Source organism: Styela clava, chromosome 14 (genome assembly GCF_964204865.1).
Source record: "Styela clava chromosome 14, kaStyClav1.hap1.2, whole genome shotgun sequence".
Lineage (NCBI taxonomy): Eukaryota > Metazoa > Chordata > Ascidiacea > Stolidobranchia > Styelidae > Styela > Styela clava.
In genome coordinates, this window is record NC_135263.1 from 11,794,265 (window position 1) to 11,808,178 (window position 13,914).

The following is a 13,914-nucleotide window of genomic DNA, read 5'->3' on the forward strand; positions in this document are numbered from 1 at the left end:
ATGACAAAAGTCATTTTTCTTATGCGGAAAAGTGAAATTTTAATTAGCCATCGAAGCACTATAAGTTGGTATATTCGCATACCACATTCATGGGTTTCATTTTAAACGATATAATATTTTGCCAGATTTCGACATAACAGGCTAAACTATCGAAGTGCAAGAGCCTGTAACGGACATCAAGAATAAACCGAGAAAAAGGATCGCCCAACACTTGTCACTGTTTGGTTTTCAGGTTAACTTTCCAACGAGATTTTGGCCGTATGGGATTTCGTTGCAAATATCATTAACTTCATGCTTTCCAGTGTGGACGGCCGTTGTCCACATGGACGCGCGTTGTTTGTGGGGTTCGGTTGGTGCGGGTGTCAGACATTTTAGGATAAGACAGGTGTAATATTATTGGTCATCCATGTTAGGCGATAAAAGGAACTGGTCAGGGAACCAATAGTGCAAAGAGACGAACAAAACCCGGGAATGTCATGAAGTGTTGAAATATTCTGATATTAGCTACAAACATACAGACATAACAGCCTAACGTTAAATTTTAACAAATTAGTAAGCTAATGCCGAAAACAAAGCTCTGAAGGTTTGCTTTGAAACTGGAACAAGTGAATGTTGCAAGCAAAAAAAATTGAATGCAGTTTCTAAAATTGGTTATATTCAATCAACATTGTATATATTAAATTTTCCAATAGAATAATTGTTGTTTCATTTTTTACATAGATGGATCTGTTTTATATATTTTGCGTTTTATAAAGGCATACTGAAATCTTTATCCACAGTCTTCTACACAGAAATCTTTTGTAGACTGTGTTTGTATTTTGACAATTTAACTATTGTAATGCCGAACTATTTGCGTCGAAAAGCACTCTTCTTATCTTGCATCTGTGACTAGTTTTCGTGATTTCATATTTATAAATAAAAGTCGCTGAACCCAAATGGTGATCATAATTTCATGAACACTCTCATTGCAAAAAACACAGTAGAAAGGAAGAGTTTCCTTGTACCTTCTTTAATCTATAACTTGTTGCCATAATATTTATAGGATTATAGCCATTCAGAAATGTATATATGTGAACAGGGATATGGATTTGTATAGTTCCACTCCAGATTTTGACCATGGCTAGCTTTCTATTACATCTTCAATAATGATACAATTTGGCATAAGTTGAAAATAAGATATCAACTTCTGATACAAATTATTCTTTCACTCTGGCTACTAAAACACTAAAAAAATTGATTGAAATTAAGTTTTGTATTGATATGTTATTGGGCATAAAGTGAACCAATGAACTATTTTGCAGAATTCTTTTCACCTCAATTTTTTATGCTTATGGTATTGCAATGTGACATTCTATCAGGTTAGTCTGCCGATCATTTGAATTCGACATTGTGCTCAGCTGATACTTTATCAGTACTGGTGTGAATTGCTACAGAAAATCCCGGATTTTAAGCTTCATATAAGTGGTTTGATCTTTGTGTCCATATATTTGATCATGCTCTCTTGTTCAGCTAAAAATCCTTCATTATAATTTTTCAGTTTCACAATGTATGATAAGATATCGAAAATTTTGCGATCATCGCCAAGGGTAAATTTAAAAAATGTGACACCAAATCCTTATTCTGAGAAGCGAAGCCCAAATAAAAGAGGGCAGCATGCAAGAAATCGTAACAAACATAGACCTATTATGAAATATCCACTCGGCTATGAGAAAGGCAAACTCCCTTTTCATCTTCGAATACCTACATATGGCTACAATAAAGATGCCAATCTCAAAAGAGATTATCAGCCCTTGACGTTATGGACATTACAAAGGATGATTGATCTGGGCAGAATTGATCCATCGGAGCCAATTGACATTACAACATTAGTAAATTCTCGTGCTCTGAAAATGGATTTAAACGAAACTTTGCATGGAGTATTCCTTGTCGAACAAGGGGCTGATATATTTGAAGCGAAAGTTAATATCGAAGTTCAAATTGCAAATGAAATCTCGATTTCTGCTGTAGAACGTGTCGGTGGCACAATAACAACAGGTTTTTATGATCCGAAAAGTGTTTCGGCACTTTGCAGGCCAGTAGAGTATTTTCTACAGGGTAATCCTATTCATAAAAGACTTTTGCCGCCTCGAGAGTTGGTGACTTACTATTGTGACCCCAATATGAGAGGATATTTGAGCGACCCGGCAAAACTCCAGGAAGCAAGAATTGAACTTGCTAACAAATTTGGATATCAACTTCCTGATATTACTAAAGACGAAAATTATAAAATGTTAATGATGAGAAAGGATCCAAGACAAGTTTTCTTTGGACTTTCTCCTGGATGGATTGTCAATCTTGCAGACAAAGTTGTTATTAAACCTACAGGGGAATTTATAGATGAATATTTCAGCAATTGAATTATATTTATGAGATGGCTCAACTACAGCCTCTAGCCAGTTCCCGATACATGAACATGGCTGGTGAAGCAAGGCATTCACAGTTCATCAAGCCCACCGCCAATTTGCTATATATGTGGTGACTCATTATAGTCACAAAAGTTTATTATAAGGGCACGAACAATATTTTGCTAAATTGCCTACATGTTTCCCAGTTTAATTTTTGTATTTGATATTGCATTATTGATAAAGCTACAATATTTTACTCTTCTGAACTAACGACATAAAATTTTTGGTATTATATTGATCAGATAAAATCAATAAAATTTAGATAGGTATTGAATTTGAACTGACATCATAATTCATAGCCATACAAGTTTACTAGGAACTGATAGTCTTGTTTATTGCTTCAGCGTACTGGATATTACATGAAGATTGAATCAAAAATTTTTTGTTTTGTACCTAAAAGATAGTTGTGTAATTAGGTTCACAATACATTTTTAAAATTTTCATCCTTAATTTATGAAATATGTTTATTTCTGTTTTCTAGATACTTTTTTTATAATTATTCATAAAGATGAAAGACAAAGATATCAGTTTGTTGAAGAAAAAGAAACGCAAAAATCCTGTTGAATCTGGTGACAAAGATAGAAGAAACAATGATAATACTGAGCACTTGGAAATTGCTTCCGAAAAATCTAAAAAGCACAAGAAAAAAGTGAAATTGCCATCAGAAAATGAGCAATTAAGCGAAGTACCAAATAAAAATTCTATGGAGACTGTTAAAGAAAGTAATATTAATCTTGATTCGAAAGTAGATGTCAAAAATGCTGCTTCAACTAATAAAAAATCTGGTAAAAAAAGAAAGGCAAACAAGAAAAATGATGATGATAAAACAAAGAAAAATGGTAAAAGAATGAAATTCAGTGACAAAAAAGAAATCTGGGCTGACAAAAAAGCTAAGAAGGTTTGTTGAAACTTCGTGAATTTCAAATTTCTAAGATGTACTCAAGTGTGTTCATTAAAAAGTGATAGATATGACTCTACAGTTCACAGTATAAATGGAAAATGCAAATGTATTTGCCGTTAAATTTGACTCCGCAAACCAAACATGAAAGTTTAAATAATGTTTTTCCAAGAGTCTTTGATTCTGTCCAAATTCCTAACGAGTTCTTATCCTTGAAACCGATAATATATTTATAAAAACAATAATGGAATATATGTATATAAGATGCTGTAATTTATTTTAACTCCCATAAAGGCTCTCGAATCATTGCTAACAGAAGATTTGGATCAACCTGGAGATGTGGAAACAATTGACAAAGTAAGTATTTGTATAACAAGTAATAATTGAAATGTGTAAGATGACGCTGGTAAGCGCGAATAACTTTACTCTGTTATTCAGGCAGATGAACAAGAAGAGACCACATTACCTAAGAAAGCGAAGAAGCGTGGAAAAATTAATAAAGAGAACAGTGAAGAAAAAGAAGTCGATCCAGTTGATACTCTAAAATCTCAAAAGAAGGAAGAAGCTCTGTCCAATCTATTGGAATGGAAAAATGACAGGGAGAACTGGAAATTCCGAAAAGTCAGACAAATTTGGCTGGTAAAACACATGTATGATCAAGATGCGATAAATGATACAAACTTTAATTATCTTGTGGAATATTTGGAAGGATCAAAAGGTGGTGCCAGATCCAGACTTATAACAGATGCCCAATCTATTTATGACTCATTAACAGAAGATGATGATAATGATTCAACTGTTAAGCTAAAACGGGCTCGTCATATTTTACAAGCAATTGCAGAATAAATTATTTGAATAACCTTTTGGGTATTATTTATGCAAGGTGATTTTGTAATAATACTGTTTAGGATGGCCATATTCACGCAGTATATCCAAGTTTGCGTCGTTTTAGGGAAGGTATTCCAGGGGTTAGAATTAACGATTGAAATTTGCAGCGTGCGTTTTTTTTCAGGTCCTAGATATTGCATCTATTAGTTCATTCTGTTTGTGTCATTAGAAAGCTTAGAAGACCCTCCCATCCTTATAAAAGGGTAAGTGAACACCTTCATGCAAAGAATTTGAAATATGTATTGCAAGGTACTAAAATGCCAAGCTATAGGATGAATTTAATTGAAGCAATTTCAGTAAGGTATGATTATCAATACACTGTGTTCTCCTACCATCAATCAGTCTGTTATAAACCAGATTATACATTACAGTTTGAACCAAAGTACAAGTGTGAATATGGCCATGATTGACCAAAATTACATGTGTGAGTATGCTGATGAAACGGGATATTATCATTTAATAGCTAGGCATGGATGGAACATAAAGCTAAGAAACTTAAATGGCTGTTTCTGGTTCTTTTTTCTTTGTTGCCAATATAACTGCAGTAGGGATTAGATTCAATGATCGTAATGACATTTGCATCTCATCTTCGTTAAAGATTTTACGGGGATAAGAGGTTGATATATCTATAAACGGTCCAAGTTGATTATCAGAATTCATTGTGATGTACAAGCGTACAGCACTCAATGGTTCATCAGCCCCAAAACTTTTAATGAGTTTGTCATTATTTGGCAACCGAATTTGGAGTTTTGCCTCATTATAGTTCTTGTGAACAACGGGAGGTTTTGTAGATGTGGAATCAGCAGTTTGTTGCTTTTTATTAGATTCTCTCTCTGCTTTTGTATTTTCTCGATCTCTGGCGATTTCATCTTTGATACGCTGACGTTCTTGTTTTTCATTTTGCTTTGGATCAACTTGAGCATGATGTTCAGACTCTTGTTTTATTTTTGCTTGTTTAGCCTTCATGTTAACACGATCCTGAGCAATTTCATCCAAAACACGTTGACGTGCGAGTCTGTCTTCCCTCTTTTCTCGCTTTCTTTCCTCTGCAAGTTTTTGCGCTTCCCTCCATTCAATATCAGATTTAATTTTCACGAGATCTTGTCCCTGCTTTCGTCTTTGCTTCTCCCTTTCAACTTCTTTTTTTCTCTCTTCCTCTTGAATTTCAATTTTTCTTTGTTTTATTCTTTCTTCTGCTCGTCTCAACCGTTCTGCTTTTTCTTCATTTGTTAGTGTTGTGTTTTCGACTACTTCTCCTGCCTCATGCTCTGGAACAACAACATCCATTTTTTCTTCTTCTGTTGCCATATCTTTCAATTATTTAAATTTCTACGATATTCTAAATAAATTAGTACCAGTATGTGTTATGTCTGCACGTAGGTGGCCATTGCGACTCATTTGCTTTGGTGCAACGAAGATAAATAAATCTTACAACAGCCCCGAGTGCAGATGTGCTCACATAACTGCATAATGTTACCGGTATAGGGCAGTACGTTCAAAGTGATAAACTAGCAACGAGTACAATACCGTGCTTGGTCCTTTATACGACATAACGCTACTAATACACACGTACATAATAATCATGACCGCTGGCAAATGCGGTTGTGACTTATTTGTTTTGGCCCAACAAGACGAAATTGATTTTTGAATGACTTCAGTATAAGTATATTTTGATTCTCCCACAAAAAAAAAGATCATACACAAAACACAAACAATGAACACACAGAAGATGGGGAAAATCGGGGAAACTGGCAACACCTTTATAAAGGTTTAATACATGTAGATATACATGCGTCAGTTTACCCACATTCAACACACAAATATATATTCAAAATAAAGACAATAACACGAATGGGTATCGTTCGGGCGTCAAACTTATGTAACATTAACACTCGGTGGGTCCCAATCAATAAATACCGGTACACTTTGATAGAATAGAATGCATGGGTATGGTAGACTATGTGTATCGCAACAGTGCTTTTCCCACAAAAATATGAAATGAAAAACACTGTTGACGTGAAATGATGATGCTGTAGTTCAATTTCATTGCAAAAATAACACAGTGACAAAGAATTGTTACTAAAAAAAACAAGCTCTGTAAATAGGTAGATTGAATGTTTCATAACAGTCTACGCACAAACATGGATTTGGGTATCAGGTTCTTTTGCCGTTTTTGATTAGTTCAATTTAAAATCATTGTATCCGTTCCAATGCTTCCAACATTAATATTTAATTTCTACGAACGGCTACCATTCCAACAGGTGCAGTGGTCCCGTCTTTTCTGCGCTCTGTTCCATCATCCACAACTAGATTCATAAAAGGATCGAAACCTCGCAATCGTCCACCATTTAACTTTAAATCCAATCTCTTATATATACATAAACTTCTTTAATTCCTTTGAATGAGCTTTGATTATGTTGATATTACGTGATACAAATAAAACAGTAAATACCGAAACACACAGCGCGTAGCATTCTCAGACAAACAGCATTGATTGGTCTTTCATTTAACATAGCAACAAAAACACGTACGACCCAGACACCACTGTGAAGCTAGCAGCATTTTCAGCCAGAATACTTTTACATATTGAATATAGTTTCCACGCGCATATAAGTTCACTTATAGTTACATATAAAGATTGAAAAGGTTGATAAAGTAAAATTTGACCACGGAAATACATGGAAAAATCTCTAAACTGAATGAATACAACGAATTTGACTGCAAAATAGTGTTTTAAAAAAGACTAAGTGATTTAAAAATTATTTTTCAGGTATACAAGATTATTATCGTTTTTGGAACGTCGATTTCTCAAAAACGGCCAATAAGGACAGCCCCATGATACATTCGGAGAAAAGCAGATACCTTATAGATTCGACTTCACTATACCAGAACAGTAGCAGCACGTTTTGACTTGGCCATATATAATACCAAACATAGCGTATATTATTCAATTTTATAAACAATGTGGACATCATAAAATGGATTTGTATTTCAACTAAATCAGCTACGGTAAGAAATCTAAAGCAACAATGACGTCAGACGAACATTACAATCCGGAGAAGAGGGAGTTGATTTGGTTATTTTAAATTAAAGATACAGTTGTGAGCAAAGTCAAATGAATTTCAACAAAACCTTGGAATTATGTGAATTATTTGATTGAATTTTGATGATCTGTCGCAAAATTGACGTAACTCGTATTTAGCGATTTTGGTGATTTTCAAAGCCCAGCAGCATGTTGTATCGGTCAAGAGGCGGTTGATTTTATTATTTTAAATTAAAGATATAGTCATATAGATTGTAAGCAAAGTCGAATGAATTTCAACAAAAACTTATTAAGGTTTTGAATTTTTCGATTGAGTTTTGATAATCTGACGCAAAATTGACGTAACTCGTATTTAGCGATTTTGGTGATTTTCAAAGCCCAGCATCATGTTGTATCGGTCAAGAGGCGGTTGATTTTATTATTTTAAATTAAAGATATAGTCATATAGATTGTAAGCAAAGTCGAATGAACTTCAACAAAAACTTATAAACTTTCGAATTTTTCGATTGAGTTAATCTGACGCAAAATTGACGTAACTGGTATTTAGCGATTTTGGTGATTTTCAAAGCCCAGCAGCAAGTTGTCCCGGTCAAGAGGCGGTTGATTTTATTATTTTAAATTAAAGATATAGTCATATAGATTGTAAGCAGAGTCGAATGAATTTCAACAAAAACTTATAAACTTTTGAATTTTTTGATTGAGTTTTGATAATCTGACGCAAAATTGACGAAACTCGTATTTAGCGATTTTGGTGATTTTCAAAGCCCAGCAGCATGTTGTATCGGTCAAGAGGCGGTTGATTTTATTATTTTAAATTAAAGATATAGTCATATAGATTGTAAGCAAAGTCGAATGAACTTCAACAAAAACTTATAAACTTTTGAATTTTTCGATTGAGTTAATCTGACGCAAAATTGACGTAACTCGTATTTAGCGATCTTGGTGATTTTCAAAGCCCAGCAGCAAGTTGTCCCGGTCAAGAGGCGGTTGATTTTATTATTTTAAATTAAAGATATAGTCATATAGATTGTAAGCAGAGTCGAATGAATTTCAACAAAAACTTATAAACTTTTGAATTTTTTGATTGAGTTTTGATAATCTGACGCAAAATTGACGAAACTCGTATTTAGCGATTTTGGTGATTTTCAAAGCCCAGCAGCAAGTTGTCCCGGTCAAGAGGGGGTTGATTTTATTATTTTAACTTAGAGATATAGTCATACAGATTGTAAGCAAAGTTTAATGAATTTCAACAAAAACTTGGAATTATGTGAATTTTCCGATTGACTTTTGATAAGCTGACGCAAAATTGACGTAACTCATATATGGCAATTTTGGTGATTTTCAAAACCCAGCAGCATGTGTTTCCGGTCAAGAGGGGGTTGATTTTATTATTTTAAATTAAAGATATATTTATAAAGATTATAAGCAAAGTTTAATGAATTTCAACAAAGACTTATAAATTTTTGAATTTTGATAATCTGCAGTAAAATTGACGTAACTCATATATGCCAATTTTGGTGATTTCCAAAGCCCAAGAGCATGTGTTTCCGGTCAAGAAGGGGTTGATTTTATTATTTTAAATTAAAGATATAGTCATACAGATTGTAAGCAAAGTTTAATGAATTTCAACAAAAACTTGGAATTGTGTGAATTTTCCGATTGACCTTTGATAATCTGACGCAAAATTGACGAAACTCATATAAAGCGATTTTGGTGATTTTCGAAGCCCAGCAGCATGTGTTTCCGGTCAAGAGGGGGTTGATTTTATTATTTTAAATTAAAGATAAAGTCATACAAATTGTAAGCAATGTTTAATGAATTTCAACAAAAACTCGGAATTATGTGAATTTTCAGATTGACTTTTGATAATCTGACGCAAAATTGACGTAACTTATATATGGCGATTTTGGTGATTTTCAAAACCCAGCAGCATGTGTTTCCGGTCAAGAGGGGTTGATTTTATTATTTTAAATTAAAGATATATTTATAAAGAATATAAGCAAAGTTTAATGAATTTCAACAAAAACTTATAACTTTTAGAATTTTCCGATTGAATTTTGATTATCTGACGCAAAATTGACGTAACTCGTATATGGCGATTTTCGGTCAAATCAATGATGTTCATTCTAATTTCAATGTCGAATATACATCCCAAACTCTCCTCCCCACGACGTCCATTCAATTGACTACTGATCATCCGTTAAGAGCCAAAACTTTCGCTTTGGAACACTTTTTCATATTCATTTTTCCTAGACACTTGAACCCTCTAAAAATATTTTTTTACTTTACTATTGCAAAAGTTTTGATGATTATTTTTAAGTGATTTGAAGAGTTGGCACTTACAAACTCATTTCCTTTTTTTTAAATATCTATTTTCTGAAAAAAAAAAAATACATACCGCTTACAGGTAATGATAGTCTATCATGACTTTTCTGGGACTAATTTTTGAATATTGCAATTACCGTATTTATTCGCGTATACCGCGCATAATTATGCAAAAAAACCAAGGATGTGCCATGTGCGTAATACATGCGTAATATACAGGGTGTTAAATAAGTTACGCAAAATTAAGGTAAAATTTCTCGCCATGACAGCATCAAAAAAGTAACTGTTAAAAAGCGTCAGTTCCTAAATGTTCAGATGGCATTCCACCGTAATTCAAACCTGTTATAAGATGTCAGTGTTAAATGTTTCAAGTAGAATTTCAACCTCTTTTTATTTGAGTTACTTTTCATTAAGTAAAGTAGAAAAATATTTATACCAATTTTTAATCAAAATTAATACACCGTGTTTAGAGAGTGCACGTTATATTTGAATAAATTTGGTAAACTAAAACTCCCGGGAAGGCATGATGACAACTAGTGATTCACATCTAATTTCTGAAAACTGTGTACGGCTGTGAACGAAAGAAGTCCTTGGACCGCAGGACAAATCACTTCGCCTACGTCATAATTGAGGTATTGTTCAGGAAATCGATTCTCGGGGCAACATTTTCTACGCTTGCGTTGCTCGGTTCGCTGTAACTGCTGCGTCATAATCAACGGCGTGGTTCAAACATACTTCTTAAACTGTAGCAGAAAAAATATCGATCGCATTTCTTTTCGACATCTGAAGGTCGTTTTGATTTGCACGCATTGGTGTTAAGTGTTCGTTTTTTTGATCGAGTTTATTACGTCCAATTCTCTTCCTAAGAAGTGAGAAAGGTTTCCTAAAGCTTTCATATCTTTCCGACATTTGAAAGTCGTTTTGATTTGCACGCATTGGTGTCAAGTGTTCGTTTTTTTGATTGAGTTTATTACGTCCAATTCTCTTCCTAAGAAGTGAGGAAGGTTTCCTAAAGCTTTCATATCTCTCCGACATTTGAAAGTCGTTTTGATTTGCACGCATTGGTGTCAAGTGTTCGTTTATTTAATCGAGTTTATTACGTCCAATTCTCTTCCTAAGAAGTGAGGAAGGTTTCCTAAAGCTTTCATATCTCTCCGACATTTGAAAGTCGTTTTGATTTGCACGCATTGGTGTCAAGTGTTCGTTTTTTTGATTGAGTTTATTACGTCCAATTCTCTTCCTAAGAAGTGAGGAAGGTTTCCTAAAGCTTTCATATCTCTCCGACATTTGAAAGTCGTTTTGATTTGCACGCATTGGTGTCAAGTGTTCGTTTATTTAATCGAGTTTATTACGTCCAATTCTCTTCCTAAGAAGTGAGGAAGGTTTCCGAACGCTTTGATATCAAATAGTATGCATTTTTCTTTGGAAAATTCGAAAAAACTACTGGAATCTGAAGGGAAAAAACGTGGCGAAACGACAGAAGTTCTGAATTCTAATTTTAAAACTAATAGCGAAAAAACTATCAAATGTTCAGGGAATTCTAAATGGATAAAAAAGATATGTACGGCTATTGCCAAATATTTAATACAAAATAATCTTAAAGATTTTGCGGATTTTGACCATCAAGCCAGCTTTCTTCGTATGAATAAATTTTGGGAAAAGAGATCTAACAAGACAAGACAGTTGCTTTTAATTAATTTTTTCAAGGAACATGGAAACGAAATACGCAATGCATGCTTGCCCATTCACTCTCAAAAGATCATGCCCTGCCATGATTCATTGAAGCGCTCAGACAAGAGAGCAGTAGCGCTGCAAGAAATTTCTTCAAAGCACCTTGATCGGAGTGAAAAAAATGTTCTCAGAATTATTCGCGACATTGATTCGATGGAACCAGTGGATTGCGCTCCATTTGTCCCTCCCGCTGAGGCCTTTGAAAATAGTAACATTCTTGAGATACCGCCTCAAAATACAGGTGATATATTTAACGTATCCGATTATGAAGGCCAAGTTTTTTGTGATTGCGAGAGTGAGTGGAAAGGAGATGAAATAATGGTAGAATGCGACCAATGTAAAAGGTGGTTTCACCCTGCATGCGTCATCCAAAGTGAGTATTTGAAATATGTGAATGATAAAGAATGGGAAAATATTTTACTCGTATGCTCGAATACGAAAGTTGCTTTTCATAGTCCAAATTCAAGCGGGTACATTTTTGTACACGACAAAAGTGTGTTACCAATACCTCAACATTCTACACATAGTGACAACAAAAAAACTCAAACTCCGTACCACTCTAAACAAGACACTCAAACTGAACAAAAAATGGATTGCAGCGAGACAGATTTTTTTCCTGCTGATCATGTGACTGAAAATTCGGATGAATTACCTTATTCCAACAAAATTTGCAATCTTTCAGATTTGGATATTCGCAAAGAAGTACAGAGCAATGTTGCTGAAACACATGATACATGTGAAGAAACACAGATCTATAGCACATGTGTGCAAGTAGATCTGTGTAGCGTATTTTTAATATCTCCAACGATCTGGAATCATATCATGTGTGATCGTACGGAGCATAGACTTAGCTCTGATGGTATCTATGTGGCTAAGAATTTTGTTATTGCGGAAGTGCAAAAATTGTATAAATGTTGTGTACCAACTTTGCGATATCACTATTTATATGCCCCAGAAAGTGTCGCTGAACCTTTGACTGAAATCTTGAAACCAATAGGGTACCTAAAGCTGCAGTGTGCTCATCAAAAATGCTCCGTTGATATTGCTATTATGTTCTACAAAACAATTGGTAGGTTGGAGGGTCGCATAAAAATCACCGGCTTTCGCAAACATAATATTGGCTGTAAGCGAAGCATTCATGTACGGGGTGAGGTTAGGAAAAAACTAAGAGATGAAATGAAATTTATTCCACCTTCTGTTCATTATAATATTGCTTACGATAAACTGACACAGGAAGAGAGGGAATTTGTTTCGCACTCGTACGCCCCTTCAAGTGACGTGTTGCGGAAAATAAAAAATGAGAAAAAAGACTTTAGGCAGACAAAATTTTCTATCGTGAATCTGAAAAATATGAGGGAGATAATTACATAAGATTCATTGGTGCAGAGCCACCCAGCATAATAATTATGAGCAAAACACAGTTGAAATATTACTCCGCCCGCTTCCAGGAGGATATTATTTATTTGGATGCTACTGGAGGTATCATTAGGCGCAATCCTTCCAGTAGTGATTTTCAAATTTACACTTTGCCTGCGAGAAACCCCCATCGGGGATACCTCTCACTACCAGTTGCGTCTTTTGTGACATCGAGACATAGGGCGCTTGACATTAGTGCGTTTCTTGATCAAGTCCAAGCCTTTCAAGTCGCAGAATTGGGCCATTGTAGAAAGCCATTAAGAATTATGATTGATGGGTCCATGGCTATTTGGAATGGTGTCCTAAAATCGTTTTGCGGGGAGACTCGAGTTGAATATTACAACAGATGTTTTCGAATCATTATTGGCAAACCAAAACATTCAGACTTGGATCATTCAATTGTTCAAAATTGTTATAGCCATGCTATGCGAGCCGCTCTTATCATGTGCTCTAAACATTTCACTCATGTCACAGATAGTATGGTGTGGATGTCCAAATTTTTCAATTGCACAATGCTCGATGAGCTTGATGATTTAGTTGCAAATTTCTTTGTAGTGACGAACTGTCGTAAAAATTCAACATATGTAAAAAATGCGCTCTTAAATTTAGTTTTAGGAAAAGGTTCTAATATCAATTTGAGTGAAATTTCATCACACGGGGTTGAAAAATCCAGTGATGAATTTCTCATTGCAAACGAAAAAATGGACTTGAAACAAGAAATAGAATCTCCCTTTTATGCCAGATATGCTACAATGTTGAACGAATTTTTTGAGTCTCCAACCTATTTAACACACAAGTTCATTGGTACTGCTGATGAAATAAACCCTTTTTATAATGAAAACTTTTGCCAGGTGATTGTCAAGTACGTACTGAGCAGGGTTGTTGCCACTTCTGCTCTTATGATTGGCGACCTTTCTCGACATCAAACAGAATCCTCTAATGCTAAACAGAAAGAATTGTTTGCTAATTTCAGCAAGATGTATTCCAATTTGTCTAAGTGCCCTGTTCAAAATATCGCTTCGGATAACAGAACACAGGGTGCTATTGAACAGCATTTTGGATACATGAAGCGAACCTTTTTCAATAACACCCATGCTTCTGGACTTGATGATTTCACTTATCGATATATAGAACAACTGAAAATTATTGAAAAACAATTTGGTGACTTG

The 13,914-nt window shown here is 34.6% G+C and overlaps 4 protein-coding genes across 4 annotated transcripts in view; 2 read left to right on the forward strand and 2 right to left on the reverse strand.

Moving 5' to 3' along the window:
- The window catches only part of LOC120340978 (transmembrane protein 131-like), a 142,063-nt gene that overhangs the window by 53,552 nt on the left and 74,597 nt on the right, over positions 1-13,914 (reverse strand). The window lies entirely within an intron of this gene.
- LOC120341000 (large ribosomal subunit protein uL15m-like) lies at positions 664-2,926 on the forward strand. Its single transcript, XM_039409414.2, has one exon. The coding sequence runs from the start codon at positions 1,545-1,547 to the stop codon at positions 2,394-2,396; it is 852 nt and encodes a 283-aa protein (XP_039265348.1). The 5' UTR covers positions 664-1,544; the 3' UTR covers positions 2,397-2,926.
- LOC120340999 (uncharacterized) lies at positions 2,953-4,201 on the forward strand. The gene is made up of 3 exons (XM_039409413.2): positions 2,953-3,342; positions 3,637-3,699; positions 3,781-4,201. Exons 1-3 carry the CDS (start codon positions 2,953-2,955, stop codon positions 4,186-4,188), a joined length of 861 nt encoding a protein of 286 aa, XP_039265347.2. The 3' UTR covers positions 4,189-4,201.
- On the reverse strand, positions 4,453-5,671 carry LOC120341002 (uncharacterized). The gene has a single exon (XM_039409418.2). The coding sequence runs from the start codon at positions 5,536-5,538 to the stop codon at positions 4,726-4,728; it is 813 nt and encodes a 270-aa protein (XP_039265352.2). The 5' UTR covers positions 5,539-5,671; the 3' UTR covers positions 4,453-4,725.

Coding starts and splice junctions, on each gene's coding strand:
- LOC120341000 (XM_039409414.2), top strand. CDS start 1,545: ATGTATGATAAGATATCGAAAATTTTGCGATCATCGCCAAGGGTAAAT.
- LOC120340999 (XM_039409413.2), top strand. CDS start 2,953: ATGAAAGACAAAGATATCAGTTTGTTGAAGAAAAAGAAACGCAAAAAT. Junction 3,343..3,636: donor CTGACAAAAAAGCTAAGAAG/GTTTGTTGAAAC, acceptor ACTCCCATAAAG/GCTCTCGAATCATTGCTAAC. Junction 3,700..3,780: donor ATGTGGAAACAATTGACAAA/GTAAGTATTTGT, acceptor TCTGTTATTCAG/GCAGATGAACAAGAAGAGAC.
- LOC120341002 (XM_039409418.2), bottom strand. CDS start 5,538: ATGGCAACAGAAGAAGAAAAAATGGATGTTGTTGTTCCAGAGCATGAG.